This window comes from Felis catus, chromosome C2 (genome assembly GCF_018350175.1).
Source record: "Felis catus isolate Fca126 chromosome C2, F.catus_Fca126_mat1.0, whole genome shotgun sequence".
Lineage (NCBI taxonomy): Eukaryota > Metazoa > Chordata > Mammalia > Carnivora > Felidae > Felis > Felis catus.
In genome coordinates this window covers 326,590-343,014 of record NC_058376.1, presented here as the reverse complement: position 1 = coordinate 343,014, position 16,425 = coordinate 326,590, and the positions used below count along the sequence as shown (strand labels likewise).

Genomic DNA, 16,425 nt, shown 5'->3' with positions numbered 1-16,425 from the left:
GGAAAATGGCTTTAACGTTGGGAAGCGTAGAAAAACCCAGGGTTTACACAGTTAATGGTTGAAAAAATGTAGAAATGCTAAATATGTTGACCAATAGCTCATTTAGTAGAAGGTCCATCTTACTGTCCAAAACCAAGTGATGTTCTGCTTGGTATGGCCACATCTGTCCTTGGGGCACCACTGCCTGCTGGATCAGCCACACCTGGTCCCCAGGTGCCATGCTGACCCACGCACAAGCACAGAGAACGCCCCTGTCATGGGGCACGCAGCCTCTTGTCCTGCGGGGCTTTGGGGGCCTGGTGGGAGGCTGCCAGTAGGCGGTGCCCCCTGAGCTCTGCCCCCAGAGCTGACCATCAGGGGACTGGGCTTCCCTAGTCACTGATTAGCTTTGGTTCCTACCTGTTTGTTACTTCTCGAAATAAAAATGGCTTTTCGACCTTCAGGCCTTTAGGAGAGTTTTCTCCTACACCAGGTGCACCTGGTGGTCTCCAGGGTTCTGCCTCTCCCTCTTTGGAGACCTCTCCTCAAAATGGGGGGGAGGAACACCCTCCTCACTACTGCCCCCAGGATCCCCTGGAGGCACTGCCCGTATGCGTGTGGGGTCAGGTCAGCCCTGCAGGCAAGGGCAAAACACAGGTGATCAAAACTCAGGGTTCTTGTAGAGCTTTTTTTTCTTTTTTAAAATAAGAACAGTTCCATTCCTTCATTCATTCATTCATATTTTAAAGAGAGAGCACCAGTGGGGAGCAGAGCAGCAGGAGAGAGAGAATTTTAAGCAGCTCAGTGTGGAGCTTGTGGCAGGGCTCAATCCCCCAACCCTGAGCTGAAATCGAGTCGGACACTCAACTGACCGAGCTGCCGAAGCGCCCATAGAGTTCTTTAAAACAATTTTTAGGGGTGCCTGGCTGGTTCAGTTGGTGGAGCATGTAACTCTTGATCTCAGGGTTGTGAGTTCGAGCCCCACATTGGGTGTAGAGATGGCCTAAAATAATTTAAAAAAAAAATTCAGGGGTGCCTGGGTGGCTCAGTTGGTTAAGCGGCCAACTTCGACTCAGGACATGATCTCACGGTTCATGGGTTTGAGCCCCTTGTTCGGCTCTGTGCTGACAGCTCAGAGCCTGGAGCCTGCTTTAGATAGATATTGTGTCTCCCTCTCTCTCTATCCCTTCCCTGGTCACACACACCTTCTCTCTCAAAATTAAATATTAAAAAACATTTTTTTAAGTCTCTAAGGCATAATTTTTATAAATAGGGTATTTTTAAAATGTTTGAAGTTGCCATGCAGATCTTAAAAGCTTAACTTTTGGTAGAGGGTCCTTCCTACTAAAAGGCATTCATCTCTTTTCCTATTCCCTTTGTTGTTAAACGATTGTGGGGGAAGGATTCCTGATGCCACGGCAGCAGCCTCCACCCAAAACCAGCACGTCCCCACCAACCCGGGATGCATCCTCCAGCCACACTGGGGACCCTGTGCCAAAAGCTTCCCCGTGCAAGAGGGAGAGGTGAGTGTACTTCGAGGCTGCGTTTTCACTGCAGCCGGGCCCACGCTGTAGCGCAGCCGCTGTGCACGGGGCTGTCTCCAACCGCGGGACCCCTCCCCAGACGTGCACACAGCCACGCAAGGCCTTGGTGGGCTCACCGTAGTTCTCTGGGATTGGGGTTTTGCACACATGATATTATCTCTGTACTTAGCACTCAGTTGGCAGTTGAGATGTTACAGCAACACAGTTAAACATCCATAGGTTATTTTAGGTGGGGAAGAGCCCTTTCATTTTAAGAGATAGGAGCACTTGTGGTTGGATGGTAGAATGCAGGTTTGTTTAAAAATTAAATTGAGGAAAGCTTTCCATAATGGTCTAAGGGTCTGAGCCAGGATTATATGGAATCGGCACGTCCTGAGGCCCTGGTGGGGGTGGCGGGATGTGGACCCGCCTTGTCCCCAGAGCGTGTTTTCCCAACAGAGGGATTTCTCATCCAGGTGCTAATTACGGAAGATGTGACTTCCGTTGCATTGCTGCAGATTGAACCATGTGACCATCCTGTCCAAATGCTCGTGTGAGGAAATCTAGAGCAGGAGTCATTTATGTAATTCTTTCAACAACATGACCTCCAGTGTTTGTAACACACCCTTAAAATGTGTAGCAGAATTCAGTTTGCATCTTTGTGGGTGTTTGCACACACATCCAGTCTTCTGTTTCTCTGAGTGAGCTTTCCAGAGCAAGCTCCACTCTTAGGGTACAGCACTGTCTCCGAAGTGCCATTGACCGGCATTCGCTCCTTCACCCCATGCCCCTGGCTGACGGTGGCATGTCAGTGCAGACCACACTTCAGGAGTGTGGCGGCCACTGGTGTGGCTGTCCCAACAGGAGAGATGGTGCAGTACACACACAGGCGCCACGGCCGTGCCACGGGGCAGCCCAGGCACATGTGCTGTGCGTCCGGGTCTTGATCTCCTGTGCTGATGACGTTCCACCAACGTGTGCAGTTCCTCAGGGAGACATATCATGAAAGTTTTGGCTTTGGCCCGGCCACGAGCAAGGCAGGGAACGCACACGTGTCCACTCTGTGTGGGGAAGGCAGAGGTTCCTGGTCTGGTGGCCGAGGCCTCTCCAATGTGGACGGGGTGAGGATGAACAGGAAGTGTCCCTACCCTGAGAGACAGTGACAGCAGAGGACCAGGAGGAAGATGCACTGAGTAGGGACCAGAATGGGACGGGTTGTGCCTCCAGTGAAGGGGACAGTTCGGGACCATTGGAAAAGTCCCATGGGTAGTTGGGTCACCCTCAGGGCACAAAGAAGAGGTGGGTCTGAGGGACAGTGGTGCAAAAACCAGTTGGGATAATGAATTCATACATGACGATTTTATGAATAAAATCATAGTATACAGTAAGTTTTAGTCATTTTAAGCCTGCAACATTTTATAGAAGTTGGTTTTTAAAAGCATTACATAGCATTTTTAAAAAATGCCTTACTTCTGGGGTGCCTGGCTGGCTCAGCCTGCAGGGAGTGCAACTCTTGATCTCAGGGTCGTGAGTTTGTGCCCTGCGTTGGGCGTAGAGTTTGCATACATATGTACATACACACATACACGCATAACTACATTTTAAAAACCAAAACGAACAAACGCGCACACACATATGTACATGCTTCACTTTTTTTTCGTGGTAAAGGATATGAAGGCGATGTTTGTCTGCTTCACCCCGTTCCCTGCTGCCTATCTGTGCTCTGGGTGCTGACTTCCACTCTTGTTTTATGTGTTTGTTTGAAGATCCGCTCCATCCTCAAATTCAAAATCAGAAAGATCCCTGACTGCGTCTCAAGACCCTGAACATTCGTTGACAGAATATATTCATCATTTAGAGATGATCCAGCAAAGACTGGGCGGGGCACCTCCAGGTAATAAAAGTTCTCTGTTTTCTAAAATAACACACTGAACCCTGGGAACGAAAAGTAACATCGTAGTATTCAGGTTAGCAAGTGTTGTTACTTTCGGTCTTAATAATTAACCATTGTTAGTAGGATCGTTGGGTGAAGGCACCTCCAGAAGTGTGAGCAGTGTCTTCAGTGTGAGCGTGGGGACCCATTTGCTTGATCACTAGCTGGGCCTTTTGCTCCATTTTATGCTCACAGGGAACAAATAATTATGTTTCAGGATAGAATTTGTGGGGGCTTCTTCACTAACGTAGTTTAAGCCATTGTATATTTTAGTTGTAATTCTTATTTTTACCATAAATGAGGTTAATTCAGTGGTACTGTTTCAGTATCATGAAATTCTTAGGAGACACATGAAGAGTTCTAACGAATTGCTACGTCATTTTTCTTTATTTTTAGATTGTACTTCAAAGAAATCCTGCCACCAGAAAATTAAACCATGAATAAAATCCTTGCGGCTCTTACCTACGACAATTCTACTTGAGGAGAAGATTGGGGTTCTTTTTCCTTTGTCTAAGGAAAGCTTGTGGCGTGGCATCTGGGCAGCACCCAGTCTCCCCACGTGCCTAAGATGCCAGCCCCCCTAGTGCGGCGCCTTAGGTGTTCTCACCTGTTTGTAATACTACAAAGCCAAGTGGAGTATATTCTGTGTAATTTCAGTACGTCTTGGGTCCTTACCTTCCTGAGGTGACGTGTGCGCTCGTGAGTGACAGGCGTCTGCCCTGCCCCGGGCACATTGGCAGAGCCCCTGCCCGCCTCCTGTTGTTTATTTTCTTCAAGTGTACAGATGGGGACTTGGTTTAAAAACACAAACACACAAAAACCAAAAAGAATAAAAGTCCAGCACTATTTTATTTGTGAACGGCCCTTGTGTTGTGTTTCAGTCTTCTCCAATTTGCTTTATCAGTGGCAAGAAACCAAAACAGAGACTGGGAATTCCTGTATGTCAGGGTTTTCGGAGGGACACAAAGTGTTCCTCACCTGGTAAAGACAGGTAGCCACTTGCCTATTGCTGGGTCTTACTTGGTTTCCTAGTTGAGTATCTCCATGTGATTTCAGGACCTCTGAGTATGACATTTATTCTGCTGAGCGTAGGCTTTAACACAAAACCATTTTTTCTGAATCACAGCTTACTTCCATGACAGATGTTCCTTCCAGCCTACAGCACCGGTGTGCGTCTGCACTTTCTGTGCAGCAGCTAACACGACTGTGAGGCCAGTTCCTTACAGTCTTTCCACCTTTTCTGCCGAGCTCTGTGCTCTGCTGGTCGCTGTCGCTGAAGCCTGGACGTGTCTCTTCAGTTCCGCATCCAGAAGAATAGTGATCTGGTTGGTTATCAGATACAGAATAAATGTCCACGTGGGAGGCCTCATTTAGAGCCACCAGCAGAAGTGACCCATCACCCCAGCTCAGTACCTGTGGGAGCTGGTCCTTAAAGAGAAAGAGGCGTTCACCCTGCCTTCCATAGGAGAACGGCCAGTCATCCTCGTAGGCGAGGGAACATTCTTCTTATGGAAAGGTGCCAGCTAATTAATAAGGAGGGGACTATCCCATTAGAGACCCACCGTTCTGCAACCCACAGCAGGATAATCAGGTCAGGTCCTAAAAGCACAGTACCCAGGGTCAGCGGGCGGCCTGGCTTTTGGGCCTCTGGGTGTGATGATGGGTGAACTGCACGGTGTCTCCTATGGCTGCTCCTGGTTTATAGATGGAGGAACAAATGACATAAAACCATGAGGAAAAAGACAAACGGGGATATTCTAAATGTTTTATTTATTTTTGAGGGAGGGAGACAGCATGAGTGGGGGAGGTACAGAGAGGGAGGGGACAGAGGATCTGAAGCTGACAGCACAGAGCCCGATGAGAGGCTCAGAGTCACAAACCGTGAGTTCATGACCTGGCCAAAGTCAAACGCTCAACCGACTGAACTACCCAGGTGCCCCCAAACATGGGATATTCTATAAGTGATTGACCTAGTCTCATCAGATTGACAGCATTGATGAGGGCCTGTTCTCAGTGAAAAGAAACAGGAGACACAACCAATGAGATGGGTGTGAAGTTTAGTTCCTGAATTGAGGACCAATGGCCATAAAGATGGTTTTGGGGGTAACTGAACCTGTACTGGATAATAGCTTTTAAGGGAATTTTAATTCCTGGTTGTGCTGACAGTTATGTAGCAGAATGCTGCTTTCTTAGGTGTTGTATGCCGAATTATTAAGAACAAGGGGCTACAACCACCGGATGCACTCTGAGATGGCTCTATGGGTAGGAAAAAATACACACAAATATGGATTAAGTAAGCATGGCAAAATCTTTGTAAAATATTGAATCTGGCTCATATAATGGTACATGGTTATTGTTTGAAAATTTTCATAATGAAAGATGAAAAAATACCACCCAAAGTCTGGGCTAGGATGTCTTACTCTAACGTAGGATACTATATCAGAGCTCAGACCGGGAGGCAGAAACCACACTGGGTTTCCAAACAAAGGGGATTTAATACAAGGATTTGATTACTCTGCAGGCAGGGGCGCTGTTCTGAGCCCGGCCAGAAGCTGCTGGCACCCAGGAGCTGTCAGGGACACAGGGACAGGGCGCTCTTGCGGGAGCTGACCACATGATGAGACGTGTCAGCCTCCAGAGAAACGTCCATCTTTGTCCTCTCGCCCTCCTGTCGGCCAAGACCGGACAAGGGAGCCTGGGACGGTCCTTGTGCGGGACAGACGGGCGAGAACTGATCTGAAGGCACGTGGGCAGCGCGTCTACTCCTCGTCTACTGAGCATGTGTTCTCCTTCACACACATGACTGAGACGTAACTTAATCCGCCTGCCTGAGGTGAGTTATCTACGATGGCCTTGGGCCTCTCCAAGGCCCACACGGGGCTGCATCTCAACGGTGCTGCTCTCCAGGGGAGACAGCCTTCGCCTGTAGGACTGGGTCAGCCCTTCACAACTTTATGCAGCTGATGCACTGTGGCTTGTCACATAAAGTGGGGGAGATGGAAGGGGAAGGTGTCCCTGCTCTGCATGGAGTCACGAGGCCCTACTCGACATTTATCACCTCTTCCTTCGCCAGGGCCTTGTTTCCTGGTCCTCAGCCAGCACCTTGGCTGGTTGGGTGACATAAGCTTCCCACCAGAAAGATTTGAGATCATATAGTCTTGGTTTTAGAAGATGTCCCTTGTTTTCTCCTCTTACAGTTGAGTCTGAAATTACCGAGTACCAAGAGGTGCCTGGTGAGGATGGGCTACAGATGGGTTTTCCTGTCCTCACTGTGGGCTGCCATCCAGCTGCCCTGTGGTGATTGGGGCCAGTCACACCAGCCCATACAGCGACCCCGCCCCTGCTGATTCAGGGGACAGTCTGCTCTTGTTGAAAGGGACTGTTGTCTGGAGGAAGCAGCTCCCTTGGGACAGCAGAGCCCAGTGTCACAGGACGAGAAGCAGAAATTGCTCCGGAATCATTGGCATGATGGTAACAGGGGCTGTGCCCGGCTCACCCCCAGGCTCCCCTGCCGTGGGAGGAAAGGCTCCTTGAGGGGTGCCTCCAGTCGGCAGGCCTTTCCCCCATCCGCCAGGAGAGCTCCTTCCGGGTGATGGGAGTTAACAGTAAAAGGGAATGCCGCACTCTCTGTGAGAAGCAGGGATGCTGAACACGAATTTGGGGCGGGGGGGCGGTCCACAAATGAGCTTTGGGCAAGGAAAGCAAATCCATGTCCAAACAGGAGTGGACAGAGGCATGGGGACAACTCAGGGAAATTTAATGGGAACCCAGACCACCTGTTCATGCAATTCACATTTGTACACTTTAATTCTGACACTACCTGGACTGCCCCACTTTAGACACTAGCTGTAAGTGTAGACACTAGCTGTAAGTGGGGTCCCCGGGCCACAACTACACATGTGGCTGTTTTCACAGCCTCTCCCCTCGGGTTTGTTGATTTGCCAGAATGACTCCATGCACGGAAATGCTGGATTCACTGGTTTGGTGTGAAGGATAGGACTCGGGCAGCAGAGTGGAAGTGACGTGCAGGACAGGCTCAGGGGCAGGACACAGAGCTTCCCTGCCCTCTGTGGGCGTGCCACCCACACAGGATGTTCACCGACCTGCAAGCCCCCCAAACCTTGCTCACTGGCTTTTATCAGGGCCTCGTGATGTAGTCATGATTATCTGCCACGTGCCTGAAGTCCGTCTCCAGCCCCGCCCCTCTGGTGACTGCCCCCTATCCTGAAGCTATCTAGGGACCTCACCATGAGCCAAGTCATTAGTGAAAAACTCAGGGGCAGTCAGAGGGGGCTCATTGTAACAAAAGGACACTCTTATCAGGAAATTCCAAGGGTTTTAGGAGCCAGGAAACCAACAGCAAAGGTCAAATCTGTATATTTTCATTACACTCATGTAAATAGCGCTTAAGGTGATTAGGGCTTCACTGCACCTGCCTGTCCTCATGGCTCAGCCATCACACAGCACCCAGGGTACAACGTGCTGCGTGAGTTGTGTGTTGCTTGGGCAGGAGTTTGGTCTCCGCCAGGATTCAGGGGTAAGTTTGATGTTTCTCGAATGGAAACTGAGTTAGCAACAGGAGGAGGCAAAGCTTTGCTTCAAGACCCTAGTGGTCTGCCCTAATGGGGCTAAGTGAAGCAGTGTCCAGCATCCTGCGTTGGGTGTCTTGATGACCTGAGCAGCAAGCGTGACGGCCTGCGTCAAAGCTGCAGGCCTGTGGTCATCCTGGTCTGCGGGGATGCTGACGTGTTGTGGCTTCCTCAGAGTGCACACTGGGTCCAAACAAACCATCCCTCACGGTAGGCGGTACAAGGCACGGCTGTTTGCCTCTGACATTGGAAGGGACACATGCTATTCTGCAGGCTCCTTGACCCCCAGAAACTGCCACAGGGGCAGCCCTGACTTTGAATGGAATCTGCCTCACAAGCCATCGTATCTCTTGCTGCTTTCCATTCGTTAGGACCTGTGACTGTGATGTTTTCAGTGGAATGGGTCAAAGTCCTATGATGTCTAAACAAAGTCCCTAAAATAAGATAGTGACGGGCACTGCTGCCTTTGCTGAAATTGAACTAATCGTCTTTTCTGGTTGGTATTGAGGAAAAAGTGACGAGGGAGCCTGAATATAAACGTTTTTATCAGGTGCTGTTGCTTTTGGACCCATGTCAAGAGTTTGATCCCAGTAGAGAAGAACAGGCCTCCTCTGGGAGGAGACGGCCCAAACACGCCGTGACACACCCGCAGAGGGCTGGACACCGTGTAGCCTTAGCTTGGGCTGCTGTAACGAAATGCCATAAACTGTGTGGCTTACAAACAACAAAAATGTATTTCTCGCAGTTGTGGAGGCTGGAGGCCCAAGATGAGGGTGCCAGTGGGGTGGGGTTCTGGTGAGGCCCCTCAGGACGCAAACCGCTTACTTTGACTTGACTCCTCGAGTGGCGGAGAGTGGGGAGGGGAAGCAAGCCTTCTGACTCGGCAGGCGCCGATCCCGGTCATACGGGCTTCACCCTCACCACCTCCTCTACCCCAGTTACCTCCCAGAACTCCCTCCCACCGTCTAATGCCATCACGTTGGAGGAAGTACAACACTGGGTCTGGACAGATCCGAAGGACCAGAGTGAGTGGTGCTGAGTTTTCTACTTCCTGCCTCCCCTGTGCTCTGCTCTCCTGGGAAGTTCCCCATGACCAGTTGACAGAACAGGAGAGAACGGGTTTGTTCTTCGGACGGATCTACACGGCAGGCTGGCATCGGCTAGGAGTGGACAGGAGTGACTCCACCACCCAGCTTAGGGGTGGATTTGGGGAGATTCCCATTTGGCTTCTGCCTCTTAGCGCCTGCGTTGCCGACAGAATGCCAATGCTGAGACGGCGATGTGGCAGCCTGGCTCCCTGCGTTACAGAGGAGGCCGTGATTTGTCAGCCTAGAAATAGACACACGTTCCAGGTGTGAATTGGGCTTCCTGCCTGCAACGCATCCGTTGGCACCAGCACCCATGGGCTTACAGAGTATCCCACCCAGCTGCAGCCCTGCACGGGCTGTTCTCAAGCCATGAAGGGGCAGGGTCAGCTCATGCTCCTAGAACTCACTGGTCTCACTGTGTGTTGGGGGAGGCCATCGAGAGGATGTGACTGCCAGTTGACCTGTGAGCTGGACCTGTGCAACTGGAGGCTCTCCACTCCCTCCCCTGTCCTTGGAACGTACCCACTGCCTACTGTTCCCACTGTGGGAGCTGTTCCAAGGACATAGCCTTGTTGACACCATCTGGATCGTGTATGTGACTGAATCCTGTGAAGGCCTCTATATAAACCTTTAAGGTTCTGGCAGGAGGGTGTGGAGGTCTGCCTGTCTGATGTCTGCCCAAGAGAGGCCTCGTAAAGAAGGTACCTTGCTTAGTATAGCTGCCACCTACCAACCTGAAGTTGTCCGCCTCTTCCTCTGGTCTCTGGTCTCTCCTTTCCCTCCACATACGGGGACCAGTTTGCGAACTAACACCACGTATCCCATCGGCTGGAAAAAATTGCCTTGACCAAAGAGTGGAGTGGTTGCTGAAGGCTCTCTTTCGGCACCAGCATGGAAACACATCTTAAAAGTTTGAGGGACTGTCTGAAAGCGGTGTGCTCCTTAAACCATTAGCACACGTATCTGCTCCCTCCCTTACAGCCAGACTTCAGGAATCTGTGAATCGAGAGGCAGACCCTTTCATTACATGTGCAAGTTGAATTCTTTAGACTTCTTTTTTTTTCTAATGCATTTTTATTTCTATATTTAATATTTTTAATCTCTGTGCCCAACATGGTGCTTGAACTCACAACACCAAGATCAAGAGTTGTATGCTCTACTGACTGAGCCAGCCAGGGGCCCCCATTTTTTAATTTTTGATGGAATAAAATGTTTTTAGCTTATGTTTTTATTTCTAATGTATTTTTATTTTTAATTGAAATATGGTTGATATACAATGTTATATCAGTTTCAGGTGCACAACATATTGATTCAACAATTCTATACATTATCACCACGATAAGCATAGTCACCATCTGTCACTGAACAATGTTATTGTATTGTTGACTGTATTCCCTATGCTGTACTTTTCATCCCCATGACTTAACACATTTTACCACTGGAGTTCGTAGGTCTTCATCCCCTTCTATTTCCCCCATTCTCCCACCGCCTCCCCTCGGGCAACAACCAGTTCTTTGTATTTATGAGTCTGTTCTCTTTCTTGTTTGTTTTGTTTTTTAGATTCCACATATGAGTGAAATCATATGGTTTGTGTCTTTTCTCTGGCTAACTTCCTTCACTTAGCATAATAGCCTTTAGTTCCATCCATATTATAGTGAATGCCGAGATTTCATTCTTTTTTATGGCTGAGAAGTATTCCATTGTATATACACCACCTCTTTATCCATTCATCAGTCAGTGGACACTTAGGCTGCTTCCATTTGTTGGTTACTGTAAACACTGCTGCGGTAAACAGAGGGGTGCATATATCTTCTTGAGTTAGTGTTTTAAGTCTTTAGTTTTTTCATCATAGTTAAGCAAAGGACTACCAAGAGGCACCCACACAGACCACCGGGGTTCCACATATTCTTCCTCGTTGTGTAATTAATGCAGGAGATGCCCTACCTTCTCCACTGCCAAGACAGTGACTCCTCCTTTTGCCTGCTCGTTCCTAGATGCAAGGACCCCAAGGTTTCCAGACCACCATAGTTTGCAATCCAGGGGAACAGTTGGCATGTTCCCTGGTGAGGGTCCTTTTGGGGGACTAGGACTTCTAACCCTGCAGTCTGAACTTGGGAAGATAGGAAGCACAGAGTGCCACAGTGGAAAGCGATGGTAAGCGGGGCCACTCCTGTTTTCACCCCTTGATTTCAACTCATGTATCCTTCCTCTTGGGGATACAGTGGCATATAAAGGTCTGAACGGCACCCTGTCTTTGCAGAATATTAACTCCCAACTTGGCACCACAGCTGTGCCTTTGGCTGGCTGTCCCGATGCTCTCTCAGGCAGTGGATCTCATGGTCACTGCACTTCTGCTGCCTAAAGTGCACTCCTGCACTTCCTGTGCTGTAAAGTGAGTCCTATTTGATATGAGGCCATATGGGGTCCTGTGCCAGTGGAACAAACACTCCTTAAGCCCTTGCTGGTTGATATTTGTGGGCAAGAAGCCCAAGCATACATAGAATATGAATCTATTCCTGTGAAAAAGAACTGCTGCCCCTTACAGAATGGAAGTTCCAATAGAGTGAAGTTGGTTGATTGACCTTTTCAAGGTCAGGAGACATAATGGAAGCTCAGCATTGGTCTCTTCTGCTGGCAGGTTAGACATTCAGTGGCAGCTGGTGGCTCAGCCGTGGTCAGAGAACTCACACTGCTGGGCCCACGGATAGCCTCTGCTCTAGCACCTTGGCCACTTTGTCCTTGTGCCCAGTGGCAACTGCTGTCCAATGTAGCTGGCCAGTCATTCTGTCCACTTGGCTGTTTAATACTTCTTTCATGGATGCTCTCTAGACTTCAACATTTTACACAAAGACCACCCACTTGGTGCCTATTCCAATAAATCTATCCTCATGCGTGTATCACAGAGCTCCTTATCCCAGGTTTGGATTTTGTTCCAGGCCCTAAGCCAGCCACCTACCTAGGTCATCCAACACTGTCCGTGGTTCACTTGTCACATTAAAAAAAAAGTGAATGCCTTTGCCCTTTGGGAGGATATGCCCTTACCACTGTCTTACAAGCCCCCCCCCCCCACCCCCACCCCGGAGTGAGGCTGCAGTGTAGCTGCTGTCCATGTGCAGTTTGAACTCACATACCAAGCCAACCCATTTAGTTAGTTAGTTTATTTAGAGAGAGAGTGGGTGGGGGAGGGGCAGAGAGAATCCCAAGCAGGCTCTGCATTGCCAGCACAGGGCCCAACATGGGGCTCGAACTCACAAACTATGAGATCATGACCTGAGCTGAAATCAAGAGTTGGCTGCTTAACTGACTGAGCCACCCAGGCATCCCCCAAGCCAACCCATTTATGAACCAAGCTCAAGATTTTTCCTTGTCAATTGGTCATCAAGGCCCCCTGTATGGTCACAGATGTGGAATGGTGGAGTGGCTCTAGCACAACAGCAGGGGGTGCTGTACGGGTCTGGGCTACCTATTCGTCACTCACCTGTGACTTCTACATTCTCATGTTCAGTCTTGAATGCACTGCTTCCATTTTATGATAGATTGTGCTGGGCCCAGCTGACTTTATGACCTGGTAAGTTTGATAGCACCCATCTCATAATGCGCAATTTGGGCTGCATGGTGATCTGGTGTCCCAAGGTCAGGTGTTACATTCCTATCAGAACACAGTAGCAAAACAAGGCATTTTTCCCCCCAAAAGACATATACATTCTCTGCTCCAAGTGGTATGTCAGAACCTCAGGGTCCTGAATTGTGAATCTCCTACTGGGGCATGTTAGAAACTCCACATTGCATTGTTCCTTCACTGCCAATAACCACCAATACCACCTGCTAGAACATATGACTCAGGCAGCATAGCTACTTGCCTCACAGCCTTGATGTATTATGGCCTCCGTTAATTACCTGCGCCCCGTATGGACCACTCTAACAGGAGTGCCATGATGAGGATCCAAGTTTCTAGATATCAAAGTTCTGGGCTTTTCTTAAAACTGACAGTTTTCCAAATCACCCAGTATTTGATCAGAGCTGTATTCCTATGGGTGGAGTATGCTGCTTCCAGACTCTGAAGAGGTCCGACCGTGTCTTGCTTTCCAATGGTTGAAGGTGCAAGATGCAATAATTGTCTTTTACTTTTGGAAGGGATGCCTTGGGCCACTGCTGACCACTGGATCCCTAAAAATAATATTGATGTAGCAGGTCCCTGAATCTTCATAGGGTTTATTATTTCCTCTCTGGAGTATCTGTATCTTACCAAGGTCTCCAGAATCTTCTCCACTCCTTGCTCATCTGGACGATCAACATGATGTTATTGATGTAATGGGACAATGTAATCATCTCCAGGATGTCTAAATGGTCCTGATCTCTGGACTATGACAGAAGGCATGAGTTAACATCGCAAACAGGCAAAACTGTATATTTGTTCCACACGTTCCACAGTCTGGGGGCCAACATCAGTTGTCAGACATTTGAGTAAATGAGTAATTGAGAGAGATGATTATTGTTGTTCTAAGCCACTAAGTGTGTAGTAATTTGTCATGCAGCACTAGGTACACCATCATGCCAGCAGCCATCCCTTCAGCAAGTTTCCAGCCGGTTGTCGTGCAGGTGCTAAATCCCCTATCTTAGAAGATTGCTGAAAAGCCAATAAACTCTTCTACCCAATTTTACGTTGCAGCTCCCTTTTGATATCTGCAAGGGTCATGCTGATGAATTCAACCGCTCATCAAGCACACATAATGTGGCCCCCAACAAATGTTCCCAGGCCCTGGCAGTTCATGTTGGCTGTGTCTTACAGCTTGTTATGGGTTGAATTGTATCCCCACCTCCTCCCTGAAAACCTGTTGAAGTACTGACCCCCAGCACCTGTGAATGTGGCCTTATTTGGAAGTAGGGTCTCCGCAGATGATCAAGTTAAGATGAATTCATTTAGGGTGGGCTCTAATTCAGTTTGACTGGTGTCCTTATAAGCAAGGGGGAATTTGGACACATAAACAGACACACACGTAGGGGGAAAGCTATGAACATGAAGGCGGAGATTGGCATGATGCACCTACAAGCCAAGGAACACCAAACATAGCCAGAAAGCCCTCAGAAGCTTGGAAGGAGGAATGACAGCTTCTCACAGCTCACAGCTCTCAGAAGGAACCAACCATGCTGTCATCTTTTTTTTTTAAGTTTATTTTTTTTTTAGTAATCTCTAACCCCAATGTGGGGCTTGAACTCATGACCCCCTAGGACAAGAGTCACATGCTTTTCTGCCTGAGCCAGCCAGGTGCCCCCCTGCTGTCATCTTGTTCTGACTTCTGGCCTCCAGAATTGTAAGACAGTCCATTCCCGGCAAGCCATCCTGTTTGTGTGTCTTTGTTACTGCAGCCCTAGCAAACTACACCGTTCTTTTGAGGGGGAGGGAAATATAATTCCCTTTCCATCTCATGTTTCCAGCTAATATGCCAAAAGATAACCATAATTATATGCCTAGTGTCCAGTGGGTGAGGGGAAGGAATGTTAGGTTAATAGGGAAAGGTAAACCATGTGGGCAGGCTCCAAAGGTTCAAGGTAGTCTGGGGAGTGAAAACCTTTGAGGGTATCTACCCAGATATCAAATACCTCCAACCCCAGCTTTTCCCAACCAAGTCCCCAAATTCAGCATAACATAACTGCCTTGGCTGGGTGTTTACCATCTTTGAGGTATTAATTCTTTGGCCTGGTCTGTATCTTTTTTTTTTTTTTTTTCAACGTTTGTTTATTTTTGAGAAAGAGCAAGTGGGGGAAGGGCAGAGAGACGGAGAGACTCCCAACCAGGCTCTGTGTTGTCAGAGCAGAGCCCTACATGGGGCTCGGACTCATGAACCAAACTGCGAGATCATAACCTGAGCCAAAATCAAGAGTCGGACGCTTAACCAACTGAGCCACCCAGGTGCCCCGGACCCGGTCTCTAACATCTCAGTGTAGGAGATGGTTTCTTTATATGCGACCAAAGAGACTCCATGGCTTTCAGCTGTCTGTTGTTTTTCTTAAGAGTATCTATAAGGAGTAGCCGTCCGGTTCCATTATCCTTCCTTATAGCGACTATAATGTAAAAGGCTTAATACATCACCCACTTAGTGTTCCATTTTCACTGGTTCACACTCTCACTTCAAAGCTGGTGAAACATCAACGATCACACCACAGGGGCTGTGCGTGCTCCACCCACCACAAGGGGTGAGTGATGCCACCCGTCTCCTCGTGTGCTACTCCTCGTACCAACTGTTGCAGGATGGCTTCTCCACAAGCAGATGCTAGATGGAGTTTGGGTGCAAGATATTTATCTGGTCTCAACACCTGTGAGAGGAAGGGGAGGAAGTAGGGCTGGGCAGAGGAAGTAGAAGCGTCCGAAGGCCAGTCTGGTGTGTTCTGGAACTGAACTGGTATTGCTCACAGAGGTGTCCTGTGTTGGGCCCAAGTGGCCAGATCTTTATAGTCTTGCTTCACTCATTCAGTCCCCAGATGTGGACGGCTCCAGGAAGGATATGACCTTAGGCAAGGTGGAGCCCCATAGCCTGCATTCACATCCACTACAGTCCACCCTTGCACAGTGCAGATTCACTTCCCTGTATGTATTGGGGGAACAGCTCCTTCAGGACTCCTGTGGGTCTCTCAGTTCAGCTCCAGCGAGCCCCCAGGTTCCTAATGTTTTGTTGTTCCCCTGTACCTGTCCTCCCACTTCCTACGGTCACTTCACGGTCTGAAATGGCTGCTGGAGCTCATTCCTGGTCAATAATATACCTTCTACAGCTGTTTTGAAAAGTAAATGAGTTAATACATACAAAGCCCTGGGGGGAAATGTCTGGCTCACAAGGGGGCCCCTGTAAATATCTGCTACTCTGAGAGCAGGAACGCAAAGCCAGGGCATTCAAAGTGTGCAGAGGCTGTCCCAGCAAGGCTACTGGGAATCGGTGAAAAGCCCCAACAGTGAAGCTGAAGGGACCGCTTCCAGGGCCTGCAGGGTCACACACGAACTGACTGACTGGCTGCTCTCATCCCAGTGGGCAGTGCCTGCGCAGCCGCCGGGGCCCCAGACCCCAAACTCGGAGGAGAGTCCCTGCCTGAGGTCTGAGACTCCAGCCCAGGAAGGAAGCCACCGCGGAATCCAGCGGGTGCTAGACGGACTCAAGCAGCGACTGAGCCCAGGTGACAATCTTGTCTGCCGGCCTCTTCCAATGAGACCCCGCAGTGCCCTCGCTGCATCCTCGGGGCCAATGGGGGCGAGTCTTCGGTGTTGCTGGGCGGGCCGGGGACGCCAAACCGGCCCGCGACCTGCCGCGCAAGCGCACTCTCCC

The 16,425-nt window shown here is 49.3% G+C and overlaps 1 protein-coding gene across 12 annotated transcripts in view; it reads left to right on the top strand.

Moving 5' to 3' along the window:
• PCNT (pericentrin) overlaps window positions 1-4,294 on the top strand; it is a 132,804-nt gene extending 128,510 nt beyond the window's left edge. For all 12 annotated transcript variants that reach the window (XM_045036468.1, XM_045036465.1, XM_045036475.1 and 9 more), the window contains 3 exons: window positions 1,382-1,502; window positions 3,269-3,396; window positions 3,832-4,294. In XM_045036468.1, the coding sequence (XP_044892403.1) occupies window positions 1,382-1,502; window positions 3,269-3,396; window positions 3,832-3,875 (293 nt within the window). In that variant the 3' untranslated portion in view covers window positions 3,876-4,294. The remainder of the gene's footprint in view (window positions 1-1,381; window positions 1,503-3,268; window positions 3,397-3,831) is intronic.
• The last annotated feature ends 12,131 nt before the right edge of the window (window positions 4,295-16,425 follow it).